This window comes from Eschrichtius robustus, chromosome 2 (assembly GCF_028021215.1).
Source record: "Eschrichtius robustus isolate mEscRob2 chromosome 2, mEscRob2.pri, whole genome shotgun sequence".
NCBI lineage: Eukaryota > Metazoa > Chordata > Mammalia > Artiodactyla > Eschrichtiidae > Eschrichtius > Eschrichtius robustus.
Genome location: NC_090825.1, coordinates 170489117 through 170505317, shown reverse-complemented (window position 1 = coordinate 170505317; position 16201 = coordinate 170489117). Strand labels below are relative to the sequence as shown.

Genomic DNA, 16201 nt, shown 5'->3' with positions numbered 1-16201 from the left:
CTCCGCAGACACCTGCCCCTCCCCCCCCCCCAACACGCACTCACAGGCTGCCGAATCCTTTGGAACTTTTTATCTGTGGGGTTGGAGAAGGTTCTGATCCGTTCCCCCCACTGAGCTTCCCACCCCAGGATATGAAGGGAACCCAGGGGTCCCTCCACCAACCCTGGGGTCCACAGCTCTAGAACCCCCAGCAGGCGAGGTCGGAGGGAGAGGGGCTGGCAGACAGGGGGAAGGGAGCGGGCAAAGGCTGGAATGGGGCGGCGGTATAATTGGGGCTGGCCAGGGGACAGTGGCCACAGTTGGGACAGGAGAGAGTGACAGTTCGGGTAAGGGTCTCAGTGTGGCCAGTTTGGGTAGAGTAGGGGCATCCATTGCCGCAGGAGACAGTATAGGCCAGGAAAGGCATGATATGGGCTGCGGAGAGGTCAGGGTCCCCATTTGGCCAGGTAGGGGCACAGCTTGCTCAGGGTCAGGATAGGCAGGCCGCTTAAAGGTCAGTGTTGGGTGGGGGGGACTCTGGCCAAGTCCACAGTGCCTGACTTCTGAGACTCGCTGATGAATGAATGCATGAGGGGCTAGAAACAGGTGCCCAGCTGGACACCGGTTAGGTGGATGGCAGGGCTGGGGCGTTCACCCTGGTGCTCCCTGGCTGCCCAGTTCCCCTTCTAGCAGAGGCTGCTGATTTCACTCTTGCTGCACCCGCACTTGCAACAGTTGCTGGAGAGGCCAGCCAGGACATCGCGGCTGCCCCGCAGAGCCCCTGGGGTGCCCTGCCAGCCCGGTTGGCCTCCATAGAAGGCCTGGAGGGACTTGGTCAGGGCCAGCCACTCGCTGGAGGCCACTGCCTCATCCAGCTCGCTGTCTGCATTGGAGTCTGCGTCTGGGAAGGCATCCCCTGCAAAAGATGAAAAGAGTTAGTGCTTGGGACTCTGTCATACCCAGAGTCCGGGCTCCTGGCTGGTCCAGCTACTTCTCTGTTCTTGTGACTCAGCCTTGTGATTAAAGATTTTGATTCCACTCAGGCCTGGGTTCCCGCTTTGATGGGCAGCTTACTCAACCTCATTGAGCTTGGCTTTCCTCTTCTGTCGTATCTTTTCCCCTACTAATTATTTACTGAGGACCTGATGGTTAAGAACATGTGTTTGGGAGCTGAACTGACTGAGCACCAATCCCGTTATCATCTCTCAGCTTCCGTTTCCTTGTCGGCAAAACGGGGATAGTAATAACTCCTACCTTCTAGGGTTTTATACAGAGTAGATGATTTAATTAATACCCATTTAGAAAAAAAAAACTTAGAATAGTGTCTGGCACATGGTAGGCACTCAACTTTGTCCTAATCTGTTTTCACTCAATTTTGCTGCTTAACAAACCTGCAAGACACAGGGGCTGTGCCTCCCTTTTGCAGATAAAGAGGATCAGGGAAGGAAAGCAACTTGGTAGGAGGGTCACCTACTAGGTGGCAAATCTAGCCTTGTACTCACCACACCCCTCACACTCCCTTCCCTGAAGGCTTGGAAAGCACTTTAGTTTCGGCTTCTGAAAGGCACTTCCCAGTGTTGTGCAAAGAGCAGCCTTGCCTAACGCAGGGCACGGGGCTCCCAAGTAGCAGCAGACTTTTAGCTGGTGTGGATGGCTTGCTGCCCCTCCCTCATCCGGCTCCCCCAGCCTTGACACAGCCTTGAGGGCCTGGCCCATCTCCCCAGCTGCACGTGGTGGAGGAGGGACTCCCCTGCCCCAGCCCCTCATCTCACCTCCGTCCCTGGCTCCTTGGACCCATCTTGTGTCCTGTCAATGCCCGTGACACACACACAGCACCTCCCCAGCCTCACCCATAGCTTCATAGGCCAGGATGTCTGACCGCCTCCACCGGGAGCCCCGCAGGTGAAGATGACTGCTCGGATGAATTCACGGCCGCAAAGCTTCACTCCGTAGGGTGCTGCCTGGGCCTCGGTCCACAGCTCCCCAGCCAGCACCCCCATGGCCAGCAGCAGCAGCAGCGGACGTTTGGCCATGCTGAACAGGGCTGCCTGAGATGTGAGAGGTGGCACAGCAAGGCAGCTTCCTGTGGTTGGTGCCTCCACCGCCTCCTGGCCCCCCATTTCCACATCTTAGCTCCTGCCTCCTGTCATGGAGGAGCTAAGTAACCTCCTTTATCTCCACCAGCAGAGAGGAGGCAGGCATGCGGCCCCCTCCACCCCTCCAGCACTGACCTTTCCCGTTTCCCGGACCAAGCGATAACCTTTCGCCAGGGATGGGGTGATGTGGTCCAGTTCACTGTCATCTTCAACAGAGAGAGGTGAGAAGGCCTCCACTTAGCAGAGACCAGGAACCCAGACCCCCACCAGACCGGGAGAGAGGGCACAGCCAGCCCCCCCGTCACCACCATACTGCTAGGGTCCCAGGCCTCCTCCGTAATAACAACAATAATGAGTGCTTACACAGTATGGGCTATGGGGCCAGGCACTGCTCTAAATATGTATATTTGTTTAATTGATTGAATCCTCCCAACAACCTATGATAATAGTTCTCAAAATTTGAGCAAGCCTCAGAATCTCCTGGAGGGCTTGTTAAAACACAGATCGCTGGGCCCTACGTGCAGAGTGTCTGAAAATCTGCATTGGCAACAAATTTCCAGGCCATGCTGATGCTGCTGGTCCAGAAACCACACTTTTATTTTTTTTTTAACTTTTTATTTTATATTGGAGTGTAGCCAATTAACAATGTTGTGATAGTTTCAGATGCACAGCAAAGGGCCTCAGCCACACATATACATGTATCCATTCTCTCCCAAACTCCCCTCCCATCCACGCTGCCACATAACATTGAGCAGAGTTCCCTGTGCTCTACAGTTGGTCCTTGTTCAGAAACCACACTTTTAAAAGCCACTGGACTATGAGACTAGGATGAAGACTGTCTCCATGTTACAGGTGAGGAAACAGAAGAGTGACCTAAGGTGCCCAAGATCAGCTAGTAAGTGGAGGTGAGAGTTGGGGTTCAAACAGAGCCTCTGGCTCCAGAGCTCATGCTCTCCAAGGGAAAAAAAATTTTTTTTAATTTTTATTGGAGTATAGTCGATTTACAATGTTGTGTTAGTTTCAGGTGCACAGCAAAGTGAATCCGTTATACATACACATATAGCCACTGTTTTTTTAGATTCTTTTCCCATATAGGCCATTACAGAATATTGAGTAGAGTTCCCTGTTCTATACAGCAGGTTCTTATTAGTTATCTATTTTATTTATAGTAGTGTGTGTATGTCAGTCCCAATCTCCAAATTTATCCCTCCCCCCAGGGAAAATTTTTAAGGATTAAAAAAAAATGTTGGGACTTCCCTGGTGGTGCAGTGGTTAGGAATCTGCCTGCCAATGCAGGGGACACGGGTTCGAGCCCTGGTCTGGGAGGATCCCACATGCCGCGGAGCAACTGGGCCCGTGAGCCACAACTACTGAGCCTGCGTGTCTGGAGCCTGTGCTCCGCAACAGGAGAGGCCACGACAATGAGAAGCCCGTGCACCGCGATGAAGAGTGGCTCCCGCTCGCTGCAACTGGAGAAAGCCCGCGCACAGAAACGAAGACCCAACACAGCCAAAAATGAATAAATAAATAAATAAATTTATTAAAAAAAAAAAAAAAGTTGGGACTTCCCTGGTGGTGCAGTGGTTAGGAATCTGCCTGCCAATGCAGGGGACACGGGTTCGAGCCCTGGTCCGGGAAGATTCCACATGCCACGGAGCAACTAAGCTCATGTGCCACAACTACTGAGCCCGCGCGCCTAGAGCCCATGCTCCCCAACAAGAGAAGCCACTGCAATAAGCCCGCGCACCGCAACAAATAGTAGCCCCCGCTCGCCGCAACTAGAGAAAGTCCGCACGCAGCAGCAGACCCAACGCAGCCAAAAATAAATAAGTAAATTTATTTTTTAAAAAATTGTTATGGGGACAGAGTTTCAGTTTTGCAGATGAAAAGGGTTCTGGAGATGGATGGTAGTGATGGTTGCACGACCATGTGAATGTACTTTATGTCATTGAACTGGACAGTTAAAATGGTTAAGATGGTACATTTCATGTTATATGTATGTTATCATAATTTTAAAAATAATTTTTAAATGTTTAATATCATATACAGAGAGGAACTGTCATGTGCTGGGCAATGTTTAACAGTGGGCTTTCCAGATACAAATGAACTTATTTACAAAACAGAAATAGACCCACAGACATAGAAGACAAACTTATCATTACCAAAGGGGAAAGGGGTGGGGGAGAGATAAATTAGGAGGTTGGGATTAACAAATACACACTACTGTATATAAAATAGATAACCAACAAGGACCTACTGTATAGCACAGGGAACTATACTCAATATTTTGTAATAACCTATAAGGGAAAAGAATCTGAAAAAGAATATATACATATGTATATATATATACACATATATGTGAATGTGTGTATAACTGAATCACTGTTCTATACACCTGAAACTAACACAACATTGTAAATCAACTATGCTTCAATTTTTTAAATAATTTTTTAAAAATATTTATTTATTTATTTATTTGGCTGCACCGGGCCTTAGTTGCAGCACGCGGGATCTTTAGTTGTGGCATGTGGGATCTAGTTCTCTGACCAGGATCGAACCCGGGCCCCTTGCTTTGGGAGCACGGAGCCTTAGCCACTGGACCACCAGGGAAGTCCCTATACTTCAATTTTTTTTTTAATAAATTTATTTATTTTATTTTATTTATTTTTGGTTGCATTGGATCTTCATTACTGCATGCGGGTTTTCTCTAGTTGCTGCGAGCGGGGGCTACTCTTCGCTGCGGTGCGCGGGCCTTTCATTGCGGTGGCTTCTCTTGCTGCAGAGCACGGGGGCTCTAGGTGCGCGGGCTTCAGTAGTTGCGGCTCGTGGGCTCTAGAGCACAGGCTCAGTAGTTGTGGCACACGGGATTAGTTGCTCCGCGGCATGTGGGATCTTCCCAGACCAGGGACTGAACCCATGTCCCCTGCATTGGCAGGCAGATTCTTAACCACTGCGCCACCAGGGAAGCCCCCTATACTTCAATTTTTAAAAGTATTAAAAAATAACAAAACAAAACAAGTAAACCCCAATGGGTTCTCCGGGAAAAAAAAGGCCCTGATTTATAGCAGTTATAGGTTTCTGGCCAATTTCAAGCTACCAGCGTGATATCAGTGTGATGTTGCCAAATTCCTGAAAAGGTAACAATCAGTTTTCACAAGTCAGTATAAGCCGGCTCCAGGACACCACCAAAATGTGAAAAACATTGCAATTTGTGCAATTTAAAAAATAATGAATTTTTTTAAACACCCATGTCATCATTACCCAGATCAAGAAGAAGGACAGTGCCAGCACCACAGATGTCAACCCCCCCACCCACGCATCCCCGGTCACAATTTCTTCCCTACAGAGGTAACCACCATCCTGACTTCAGCCATCACCACTTCTTTGCTTTTTATTCGTTTTGTGTGTGTTTTTTTTTCACCGTGCCACATGGTTTATGCGATCTTAGTTCCCCAACCAGGGATTGAACCCAGACCCTCTGCAGTGAGAGCTCGGGGTCCTAACCACTGGACCGCCAGGGAATTCCCTGCTTTTAATTAGTTTTAACACCAACCTGGGCATCTCTGAAACAGATAACTGAATCTCTGAAACATAACTAAGTCTATTTCTTTTTTTTTTTTTTTTTCCTTTTTTTTTCGTTCTAACAAATTGAACTTTTTATCAAAGTTCATACAGATCTGGGCACATACAGAAAAGTGCCCAGATCATCAGTGGACACCTGGAAGAATTTTCACAAACTGAACACACTTCTGCATCCACCCCTCAGGTCCAGAAACAGAACATTCCCAGCCTCCATCCAGAGCAGGGAAATTAAACTCCACCGTCTGGGAGGAGGAGTATGGAAGAATTTGTGGACATATGTTAAAACTATACTAACTAATAAACGCTTTGAGTGAGATGCTTTGAGGCTATGCAAAGATCCTGTTTCCCGTTCCGCCCACTGATGTTAGCATTCATTGGTGGATCGTGTGCATTTGCTATTATATATTATTTGGAATTCTTCTGTAAGGAAGAGCTGTTTCATCTCCATTTATTTACTTGTTCAATTATTTGTTTATACCAATATGGACTCATGAATAGTTATTTTTATTCTTTGTGTTAAAATTAAATACTATTATTATTTATTTCACCGCCCAAATTGTTCCAGCTTCAGCCATTGGGAGCTCTTTCAATTGGTCCCTGCTCTAAGCATTTTCTTTCAGGCACTGCTCTTTTGACATGACTCTCTCTCTCTGTCTCTCTCTCTCTCTGCCTCTCTCTGTCTCTCTCTCTCTTTCTATATATATATATTTTAAGTACTTCCTTAGTGTCTGGCATCACAAGATGTTCCAGGCTCATCTTGCGTTTCCCCTGCCCCAGTCCTAGTATCAGCCATTTTCCCAAGGAGCCTGTGTTCCCTTCACTGGAGAGTGGCATTGAGAAGCCAAGACCTGGATGCTGAGTCTGTTCATTGCTACTGAGGGTGGGAGTTGATGTTGTTGCTTCTGGGCCTTCTCAGCTGATAACATCACTTTTTAAAAAAAAATATTGAGGTAAAATTCATATGAAATCAAATTGACCATTTTAATGTTACATGTACATGCATGTGCACAGTAGCACTAGTCACAATAGCCAAAACGTGGAAACAACCCTGATTCCCATCAACAGACGAATGGATAAACAAAATATGGTCCATCCATGCAATGGAATACCACTCAGCCTAGAAAGGAACGAAGCAATGACACACGCTACAATGTGGATGAACCTTGAAAACATTATGCTGAGTGAAAGAAGCCAGACACCAAAGGTCACATAGTGTATAATTCCATTTATAAGAGATGTCTGGAATAGGCACACCCATAGAGACAGAAAGCAGACTAGTGGTTGCCAAGGGTTGGGAGGAGGGAGGAATCGGGAGTAATTCCTATCAGGTATATCTCTGGGGTGATGAAAACACTTTGGAGCTAGACAGAGGTGGTGGTCGCACAAGATTATGAATATACTAAATACCACTGAATTGTTCACTTTAACACGGTTAATTTTATGTTATGTCAATTTCACCTCAATTTATTTATTTGTTTTTTTTTTGTTTTTTGGTTTTTGCTACACCGTGCAGCTTGTGGAGCTTCCCCGGCGAGGGATCGGAACCGTGCCCCCTGCAGTGGAAGTGCAGTCCTATTTAATTATTTATATTATATATTTTTAAATTTCACCTCAATTTACAAAAAACAACAATAAGGGCTCTGGTGATGGGCAGAGCTGGGTTCAAATCCCATGTCTGCCTAGTTCCTGCTGTGTGACCTTCGGCAAGTCACTTAAGCTCTCTGTGCCTTGGTTTCCTCACCTGTAAAACAAGGAGGATTCAATGAGTGCGTCAAATTCTTTAAACAGTCTGTGGCATGCAGTAAGTGCTGCTTAATTAAATGTTATTTCTTTTTTTTTTAATTTTTAAATTTTTTAAATTTTTATTTTTATTTTGGCTGCGTTGGGTCTTTGTCGATGCACGAGGGCTTTCTCTAGTTGTGGCGATCGGGGGCTACTCTTCGTTGCGGTGTGTGGGCTTCTCATTGCGGTGGCTTCTCTTGTTGTGGAGTGTGGGCTCTAGGCATGCGGGCTTCAGTAGTTGCGGCACATGGGCTCAGTAGTTGTGGCACGCAGGCTCTAGAGCTCAGGCTCAGTAGTTGTGGTGCATGGGCTTAGTTGCTCCTCAGCATGTGGAATCTTCCCAGACCAGGGCTCGAACCTGTGTCCCCTGCATTGGCAGGTGGATTCTTATCCACTGTGCCACCGGGGAAGCCCCTTAAATGTTATGTCTACTTGACACATCCCCTTTGGATTCGAACTTTATTCCTTTGTCCTTTTCTTCACGACAGACTCCTGGCCTTGGTTGCCCCCAAGGCCAAGGACAACGCTCCAGAAGACAGGAGTCGTATCTGACTGTACTGCTTCAAATGGGCTGATGAATAATATGCTCCCCTCCTCTGCCTCTTCTCCTGGCCACTCTCTAGGGATGTACCCTTCTGCCCTTTTCTCCATATCCCCAATCCTGGCCCAGGGGTTGCTGATGAACAAACACATCAGGAAATATCTGTTGCCTGACTGTTTGACTTTAACTGACTGTCCCAGAACCAGAAGCTTCTTTTGTGCCTCACACAGAATCAGAATTTTGAGCCCATCACAGCTGAGAGCAAATCCCAATTCCTGCGAGCAAGGCACTGCACCTCTATGAGTTCCTTGGGAAGATGTAGATAATAAGCATATCTACTTTATGGGGTTGTTTGAGGACTTGGGTGAAATTATGTAAAGTGCTTAGCACCAGGCATAACACCCAAGTACAGAGGGTTGAATGGTGATCACCTCCTGGTGATATATCGCAGGACCTGTGAACGTGATCTTCTTTGGAAAAAAGGATCTTTGTGGATATAATTAAGGACTCTGAAATGAGATCATCCTGGATTATATGGGTGGGCCCTAAATCCAATGACAAGTGTTAATAGGCAGAGACAGAAGAGATAAACCAAGTGAAGATAGAGGCAGAGATGGGAGTGATGTAGCCAAAGAGACCAAGTCATGCCAGGAGCCACCAAAAGCTGCAAGAGAGCGAAAGATCCTCCCCTAGAGCCTTGGCAGGGAGCCACGGCTCTGCTGACACTTTGATTTCAGACTTCTGGCCTGCAAAACTGTGAGCGAATAAATTTCCACTGCTGTAAGCCACCCAGTTGTGGTGAACTGTTACAGCAGCCATAGGAAACTAATATATAAGAATTGGGAAATGTTACCTGCTACCAATATCATTATTGTTACTGTCATCAACATCATCATCACCACCATTATCATGGGCAGCATAAAAATGCACTTAAGGGACTTCCCTCGTGGCGCAGTGGTTGAGAATCTGCCTGCCAGTGCAGGGGACACGGGTTTGAGCCCTGGTCCGGGAAGATCCCACATGCCACGGAGCAACTAAGCCCATGTGCCACAACTACTGAGCCTGCAGTCCAGAGCGTGAGCCACAACTACTGAGCCCACGTGCCGCAACTACTGAAGCCCGTGCGCCTAGAGCCTGTGCTCCACAACAAGAGAAGCCACCGCAATGAGAAGCCCGCGCACCACAACGAAGAGTAGCCCCCGCTCACCGCAACTAGAGAAAGCCCGCGCGCAGCAACTAAGACCCAACACAGCCAAAGATAAATAAATAAATTTATATTAAAAAAAACACCTACAACCCAGATCTTTAAAAAAAAAGCACTCAAATCTTACCAATCCATCCTAAATAAAGCCATTCTCCTAATTTGTTAACTAATTTTATTTACTTTTCTTTCTTTCTTTCTTTAATTTTTGGCTGTGCCAGGTCTTATTTGCAGCATGCGGGATCTTTTAGTTGCAGCATGCGGGGTCATAGTTGCGGCATGCGGACTTCTTAGTTGTGGTATGTGAACTCTTAGCTGCGGCATGCATGCGGGATCTAGTTCCCCGACCAGGGATCAAACCCGGGCCCCCTGCATTGGGAGTGTGGAGTCTTACCCACTGGACTACCAGAGAAGTCCTTTTATTTTTGAACAGTTAATACATTCATGGGCTTCAGAAAACGAAAAGTATAAGGTTTATGCTGCAGTATCTCCCTCCCAAGTCTTAGTTCCCCTCTCTTCCCCCACAGGTAACCCACTGCTCTTGATTTCCTGAGTATCTTTCTGGAATTTCTGTGCACATATGAAAAGAACTATGAATACAAGTCCTTATCCCCCCACCCCCTCCAACACACACACACCTGCTTTTACATTAAAGGTAGCATTAAAATGTTGGGTTTTTTATTGTGGTAAAATATATATAACATAAAAGATACCATTTTAGCCATTTTTAAGTATAAAGTTCAGTGGCATTAAGTACATTCACATTGTCATGCAACTATCACCATCATCCATCTCCAGAAATTTTTCATCTTCCCAAACTGAAACTCTGTACCCAGTTAAACAGGTACTCCCCATTTCTCCCTCTCCCAGCTCCTGGTAACCACCATTCTACTTTTTGTCTCTATGAATTTGCTTATTCAAGGTACATTGCAAACTGGAACGATACAGGACTTTCCCTTTTGTGTCTAGATTCTTGCATTTAGCATAATCGTTCAAGGTTCATCCATGTGGTAGAATGTGTCAGAATTTCAGTTCAAGGTAACATGTTTTACATATTCTTCTGCACCTTCCTCCTCCACCCCCGCCCCAACTTAACAACAAATGCTGGAGTGCTCCCCTTTCCAAAGCTCTCTTTGCACCCTTGTCATTTTCTACAGCCAGATAGTATTTTGCCATGTAGATACCCCATAGTTAATTTCACTGCCAGAGACAGACATTTTTTTCATTTGTTTGTTCTTAGGTTAACACTGCAGTGAAGAACCTTGCACAAATGTCATTTCACACATATGCAAGTGTATCTGTATATAAATTCTGCAATGTGAGATTTCTGGCTCGAAGATTATGTGCATTTGTAATTTTTACAGATATTACCAAATTTCCTTCCTTGAGGGTTAGATTAATTCACACTCCCTCCAGCAATGGATGAGAGTCCTGTTTCCCTTCAGCTTCACCAACGGAATATTATCAAACTTTGGATTTTTGCCAAAAGAACAAGTGAAAAATGGTATCTCAGAGTAGAGAAAATTTGCATTTGCCTAACCACAAGCAAGACGGAACATGTTTCCATATTTCCATGTGTTTAAGAGCTATTTATAGTTTTCTTTTTCCTCTCTGGTCACCTTCCTTGTCCATTATTCTTTTAGGTTGCTGATCTTTTCCTTCCTGATTTCTAGGAGTTGGTTTTTTTTTTAATTTTTGTTTCTTTTTTTAAAAAATTAATTAATTATTTTTGGCTGCGTTGGGTCTTGGTTGCTACGAGCCGACTTTCTCTAGCTGCCACAAGCAGGGTATACTCTTTATTGCAGTACGTGGGCTTCTCACTGAGGTGTCTTCTCTTTGTCGCAGAGCACGGTCTCTAGGCGCACAGGCTTCAGTAGTTGTGGCACGCGGGCTCAGTAGTTGTGGTGCACAGGCTTAGTTGCTCCGTGGTATGTGGGATCTTCCCAGACCAGGGCTCGAACCCGTGTCCCCTGCATTGGCAGGCGGATTCTTAACCACTGCACCACCAGGGAAGTCCCTTGTTTTGTTTTGTTTTGTTTTGTTGGCCGCTCCAGCAGCTTGCAGGATCTCAGTTCCCTGACCAGGGACTGAACCCGGTCCACGGCAGTGAAAGCCCGGAATCCTAACCACTAGGCCACCGGAACTCCCCTAGCAGTTCTTATACGTTAAGGAAGCTTACCATATGGTTATGAAATGTGTAGTAAATATTTTTTCCCAATTTGTCATTTCTCTAAACTCTTAAGATTACTGACCACTAACATTTATTGAGGATTTGCTACATGTCTGGCTTTGTCCTAGGTACTTTAAACACACCATCTCTTTTCAACCTTATTGACACCATTTTTCATCTCTAAATACTACAACACACATTTTCCTACATAATATGATGCCATTTTCACACCTAACAAAATATACAATCATTCTTCAGTATCATCTTACACCAAAGCGAATGTTAACATTTCCCTGAGTCTCTGAAATATCTGTTTAGGGTTGGTTTAGAGCAGTGCTGGCCAATAGCACTTTCTCTGATGATGAGAATGTGTTTCCCCATAAAGTAGTCACTAGCTACATGCGGCTGTTGAGTGCTTAAAATGTTTCCTGTGAGACTGAGGAACTGAATTCTTCATTGTATTTTATTTTAGTTTCTTTAAGTTTTAATAGCCACATGGAAAATTACAGGCCAATATCCCTGATGAAGCTAGATGCAAAAACTCTCAACAAAATATTAGCAAATCAGGGACTTCCCTGGTGGTCCAGTGGTTAAGACTCTGAGCTTCCACTGTAGCGGCTAGGGTCCGACCCCTGGTCAGGGAACCAAGATCCTGCATGCCCTGCGGCTCAGCCAAAAAAAAAAAAAATTAGCAAATCAAATTCAACAATACATTAAAGGGATCATACACCATGATCAAGTGGGATTTATTCTAGGGATGCAAGGAGGTTCAACACCTGTAAATTAATCAGTGTGATAAACCACATTAACAAAATGAAGGATAAAAATCATGTGATCATCTCAATAGATGCAGAAAAAATATCTGACAAAATTCAATATCCTTTCCTGATAAAAACTCTCAGCAAACTGCTATTCAGAGGAAATGTACTTAATGTAACAAAGGCCATATATGACAAGCCCACAGCTAACATCATACTCACCACTGTAAGTTTTTCCTCTAAGATTAGGAACAAGACAAGGGTGCCCACTCTCACTACTTCTATTCAACATAGCACTGGAAGTCCTAGCCAGAGCAATAAGGCAAGAAAAAGAAATAAAAGGCAACCCCTCCCGTAAAAATAGCCACACAGGACTAGCAATTACCATATAAGACAGTGCAGATGTAGAATATGACTTCCTCACCCAAATACATCTCACCTGTACTCACTTTCTCCATTATTCCCCTCCCACTTGGCCCTCAGCCTTTTGCAATGTGATATCTGCCCCCCAGCAAATTGCCACTGAACCCAGGTCTCACCCCAGCCCCGCTTCTCCCCAGATTCTATCATATCTTCATTGGTTCATGCAAGCCCTCACCAATTTAATTTCTGTCCCCTCCATCCCAGATCCCCAATTCCTTGCCCTTCCCAAACCTTTGCCAGCATCTCTAAGGCATTTGCTATGTGTTCTTAAGCTGGTAGATATTCTTAAATAATAGGATGTATCATTTTATATGTTTATACTTTTACTTTATATGTTTATACAAGTATGTTGTAATTTGCAAAATGACATTGTATACTAGATCTCCATCTGTATCCTTTTCAGTGATACATTGTGGGATTTTTTTGTTTATTTTGCTGTCTTTTTTTTTTTCTTTTTTTAACCAGATTGAAAGCATTTATTAACTTCTTTCTTTCAGCCTCCTCCCAACAAAAAGTTGTCTTTCCACTGGGGGTGGGATTTGGGGGGACGGGGAATAGGTTGACACAGGTTCATGTAGATATGCATGCACCCCAAGCATTTTCTCTAAAAGCCCAAGTATTTAGGGCATTGTCTCTCAGATCTTTGTTATTTTTAAATCTCAGTCCATTCCTTTCTTTTACAAATCTTCTTTTCAGTGCCTCCAGAAATAGGTTTCCATGCATGAAGATTGTCTTCACGCATCAAATTCATGGATATATCTGCACAGTGTTTATATATCAAACATAAATAAATATATAGATATATTTCTTTTACCCTACTGTGTACATAGTTTGAAAAGTTAGAAGAACCACCCTGAGCTTCCCTGGTGGCGCAGTGGTTAAGAATCCACCTGCCAATGCAGGGGACATGGGTTCAAGCCCTGGTCCGGGAAGATCCCACATGCTGTGGAGCAACTAAGCCCGTGCGCCACAGCTACTAAGCCTGCGCTCTAGAGCCCGCGAGCCACAACTACTGAGCCCATGTGCCACAACTACTGAAGCCCGCGCGCCTAGAGCCCATGCTCCGCAACAAGAGAAGCCACCGCAATGAGAAGCCCGCTCACCGCAGTGAAGAGTAGCCCCTGCTCACCACAACTAGAGAAAGCCTGCGCATAGCAACGAAGACCCAACGCAGCCAAAAATAAATTAACTAAAAATTAAAAAAAAAAAAAGAAGAAGAAGAACCAGCCTGCTAATCATTCACTACACCTCGTGTTTAATAAGCAGAAATGCACAGGCTTTTAAGATGAATTTCCAGCATAACAGAAGGACATCTTGTTTGCATTTCAATGCACCAAGTGCCAGATTCTTATTTCATTACTCGCTGGCACATTAATGGATGGCTCTTAATTTCTTTTTTTCTCTCTTTTAGCAAAACTCCATGAAGACCTCTCACTCTTGCCACTTGGGTCAGGAGCGAGGTTGCCTTATTTTAAAACGCTATAGTGTCTGAGTTTCACCGCACCAGCATCACATTTTTTAAGAGCCACTTTGTTGCTTTCACTGGTAGATTAGTACTCTATATTATTCAGCATTCTTATTTCATCTTTCTAGTCCCCGAGGGATGGACACCTACATTGCTTCCAACTTCCTGCTTCAATGAGCATTCTTATCTGGTGCAAAACTCAGTGAATATAAAAACTTGGAACAGAATTACCAAAGTTGTAGTTCTCTCAATTTAACAGGGATCCAAAAACTGGCTTAAACAAGAGAGAATGTTTGTCTCTGCTGGCAGACAGCCTGGGGACCCTGGGTCCTTCTGTCAGTTGCTCCACCATCCTCCAGGGCAGTATCTCCAAGGACGTTTGGCTGTGTCTGGGGACATCCTTGGTTGTCACACCTGGCGAAGGGAGCGGGGTGGGAAGGTTGTGTGCTACTGGCATGTAGTGAGTGGTGGCCAGGTATGCCGCTCAATACTCTACAGTGCACAGAATATCCCCCTGCGACAAAGAACAATTTGGCCTCAAATGTCAATGATGTCGCCTGCCCTACAATAGTCCCCACTCATTTTTTTGTTTGTTTTTGGCCAAACTGCGAGGCATGCAGGACCTTAGTTCCCCGACCAGGGATGGAACCCATGCCCCCTGCAGTGGGAGCGTGGAGTCTTAACCACTGGACCACCAAGGAAGTCCCCCACTCCTTTTTGTCATGACTGACGCATTGAAGACACTGGGACAGTTGTCCTGTAGCACACTCAACCCTCGGGGTTTGTCAGTTGCTTCCTGATGTCATTTAACCTGTTCCTCTACGCTTCCCGTTTCCTGCAAACTGGACGTTAGGTCAAGAGACCTGATCAGAGTCAAGTTTAACATTTTGGCAAGATGTGTCCCAGGGGAAGCTGTGAACTTCCATTGGTATCACATCAGGAGGCCCCGGAGGCCCAAGGGTCCCTCTACTGTGATGCTCAGTTTCATTGCAGCTAACAGTGGTGACAGTCTGGCCTCTGTGATGAAGTCTGCATCCCTACACCTAGTGAACCCTGGGCGTACCTTGTTCCCCATCATCTTCTCACCTGATGTTTGATAACACCCATCGATGAATACTGCCCAAATCATTTATTTCATTGGCTTCTGCAAAATGGTGATTGTTCTAATTCTCTCATTCCTTCCAGTTTTTTTGGCCATGCCACACAGCTTGCGGGATCTTAGTTTCCCGACCGGGGATGGGGCCAGGGATCAAACCCAGGCCCCCTGCAGTGGAAGCGCGCAGTCCTAACCACTGGATCGCCAGGGAATTCTCTCCTTCCACATTTTTTAGCTGGCATTCTTAGACTGTTTGGTGACCATGAAAAGTTACTAATGGGAAGGCAAGACCGTGCTTAATTCCTTACTTTTAATTACCAACATTTTCGGAAAGGAGTTGGTTGAGAGCTTCTTCCAATGGGTTAATAAGTGTGTGTGTGTTTTAACTTTCAAATCGAGGTATAACATACATAAAGTGCACAGATCTTAAATGGAGAGCTCAGGGAATTTTTACAGCTATATACCCGTGCAACCACCACCAGATAAAAATATAGAGCATTTCTAATCCCACACTGCCTTCCCTGCCATTAAGTTTTATAATGAGTAATTTTAATTGAAGAAATGATTTCCAGGCTTGGTTGTACCCATCTTGGGGGTTCAAGGACTTCAGGAAGGTGGGGAAATGGGTGAGAAGTAAAAATAGGGCTTCTTGGCACTCCCCCACCCAACATGGCTGGCTCTGGCACCCAAACCTGTCTCACAGAAGTAGCCGCAAGGGTCGAGCAACTTGCTTTGCCAGTCAGGATTTATCCCGGTCACCTCCTGCCTGGAAGTCTCATTAATTCTTGGGGCTCAGCTAGCATTTCCAAGCAGATGGGGACTGCCCCTTCTAGTCTTCCATCGAGGGTCACACCCAGGGGCAGCAAAGCACACTGGAAAGTTCCAGAAAAGGAGACAGGCTGTCTGGGTTCTGCTGCCTTCAGTTACACGATCCTAGAGGAGGTACTTTCCCTTCTGAGCCTTTATTTGCTCACCTGTCAAGTGGGGGGAATATTCCGCTTTGCTGGGTTCTTGGGAGGATTTCTGCAGAATCATCAGACTACCTTTACATTTCTGACCTCACCTCTTGGCACTTTCCTCTTTGCTAATTCCACCCCTGCCAGATGTT

The 16201-nt window shown here is 45.5% G+C and overlaps 1 protein-coding gene across 1 annotated transcript; it reads right to left on the bottom strand.

Moving 5' to 3' along the window:
• Positions 1–665: 665 nt before the first annotated feature.
• RLN3 (relaxin 3) lies at positions 666–2107 on the bottom strand. The gene is given in 3 exon segments (XM_068536895.1): positions 666–895; positions 1830–1877; positions 1880–2107. Coding segments are annotated over 3 exon segments (498 nt in total). The 5' UTR covers positions 2100–2107.
• Between the last annotated feature and the right edge of the window lie 14094 nt (positions 2108–16201).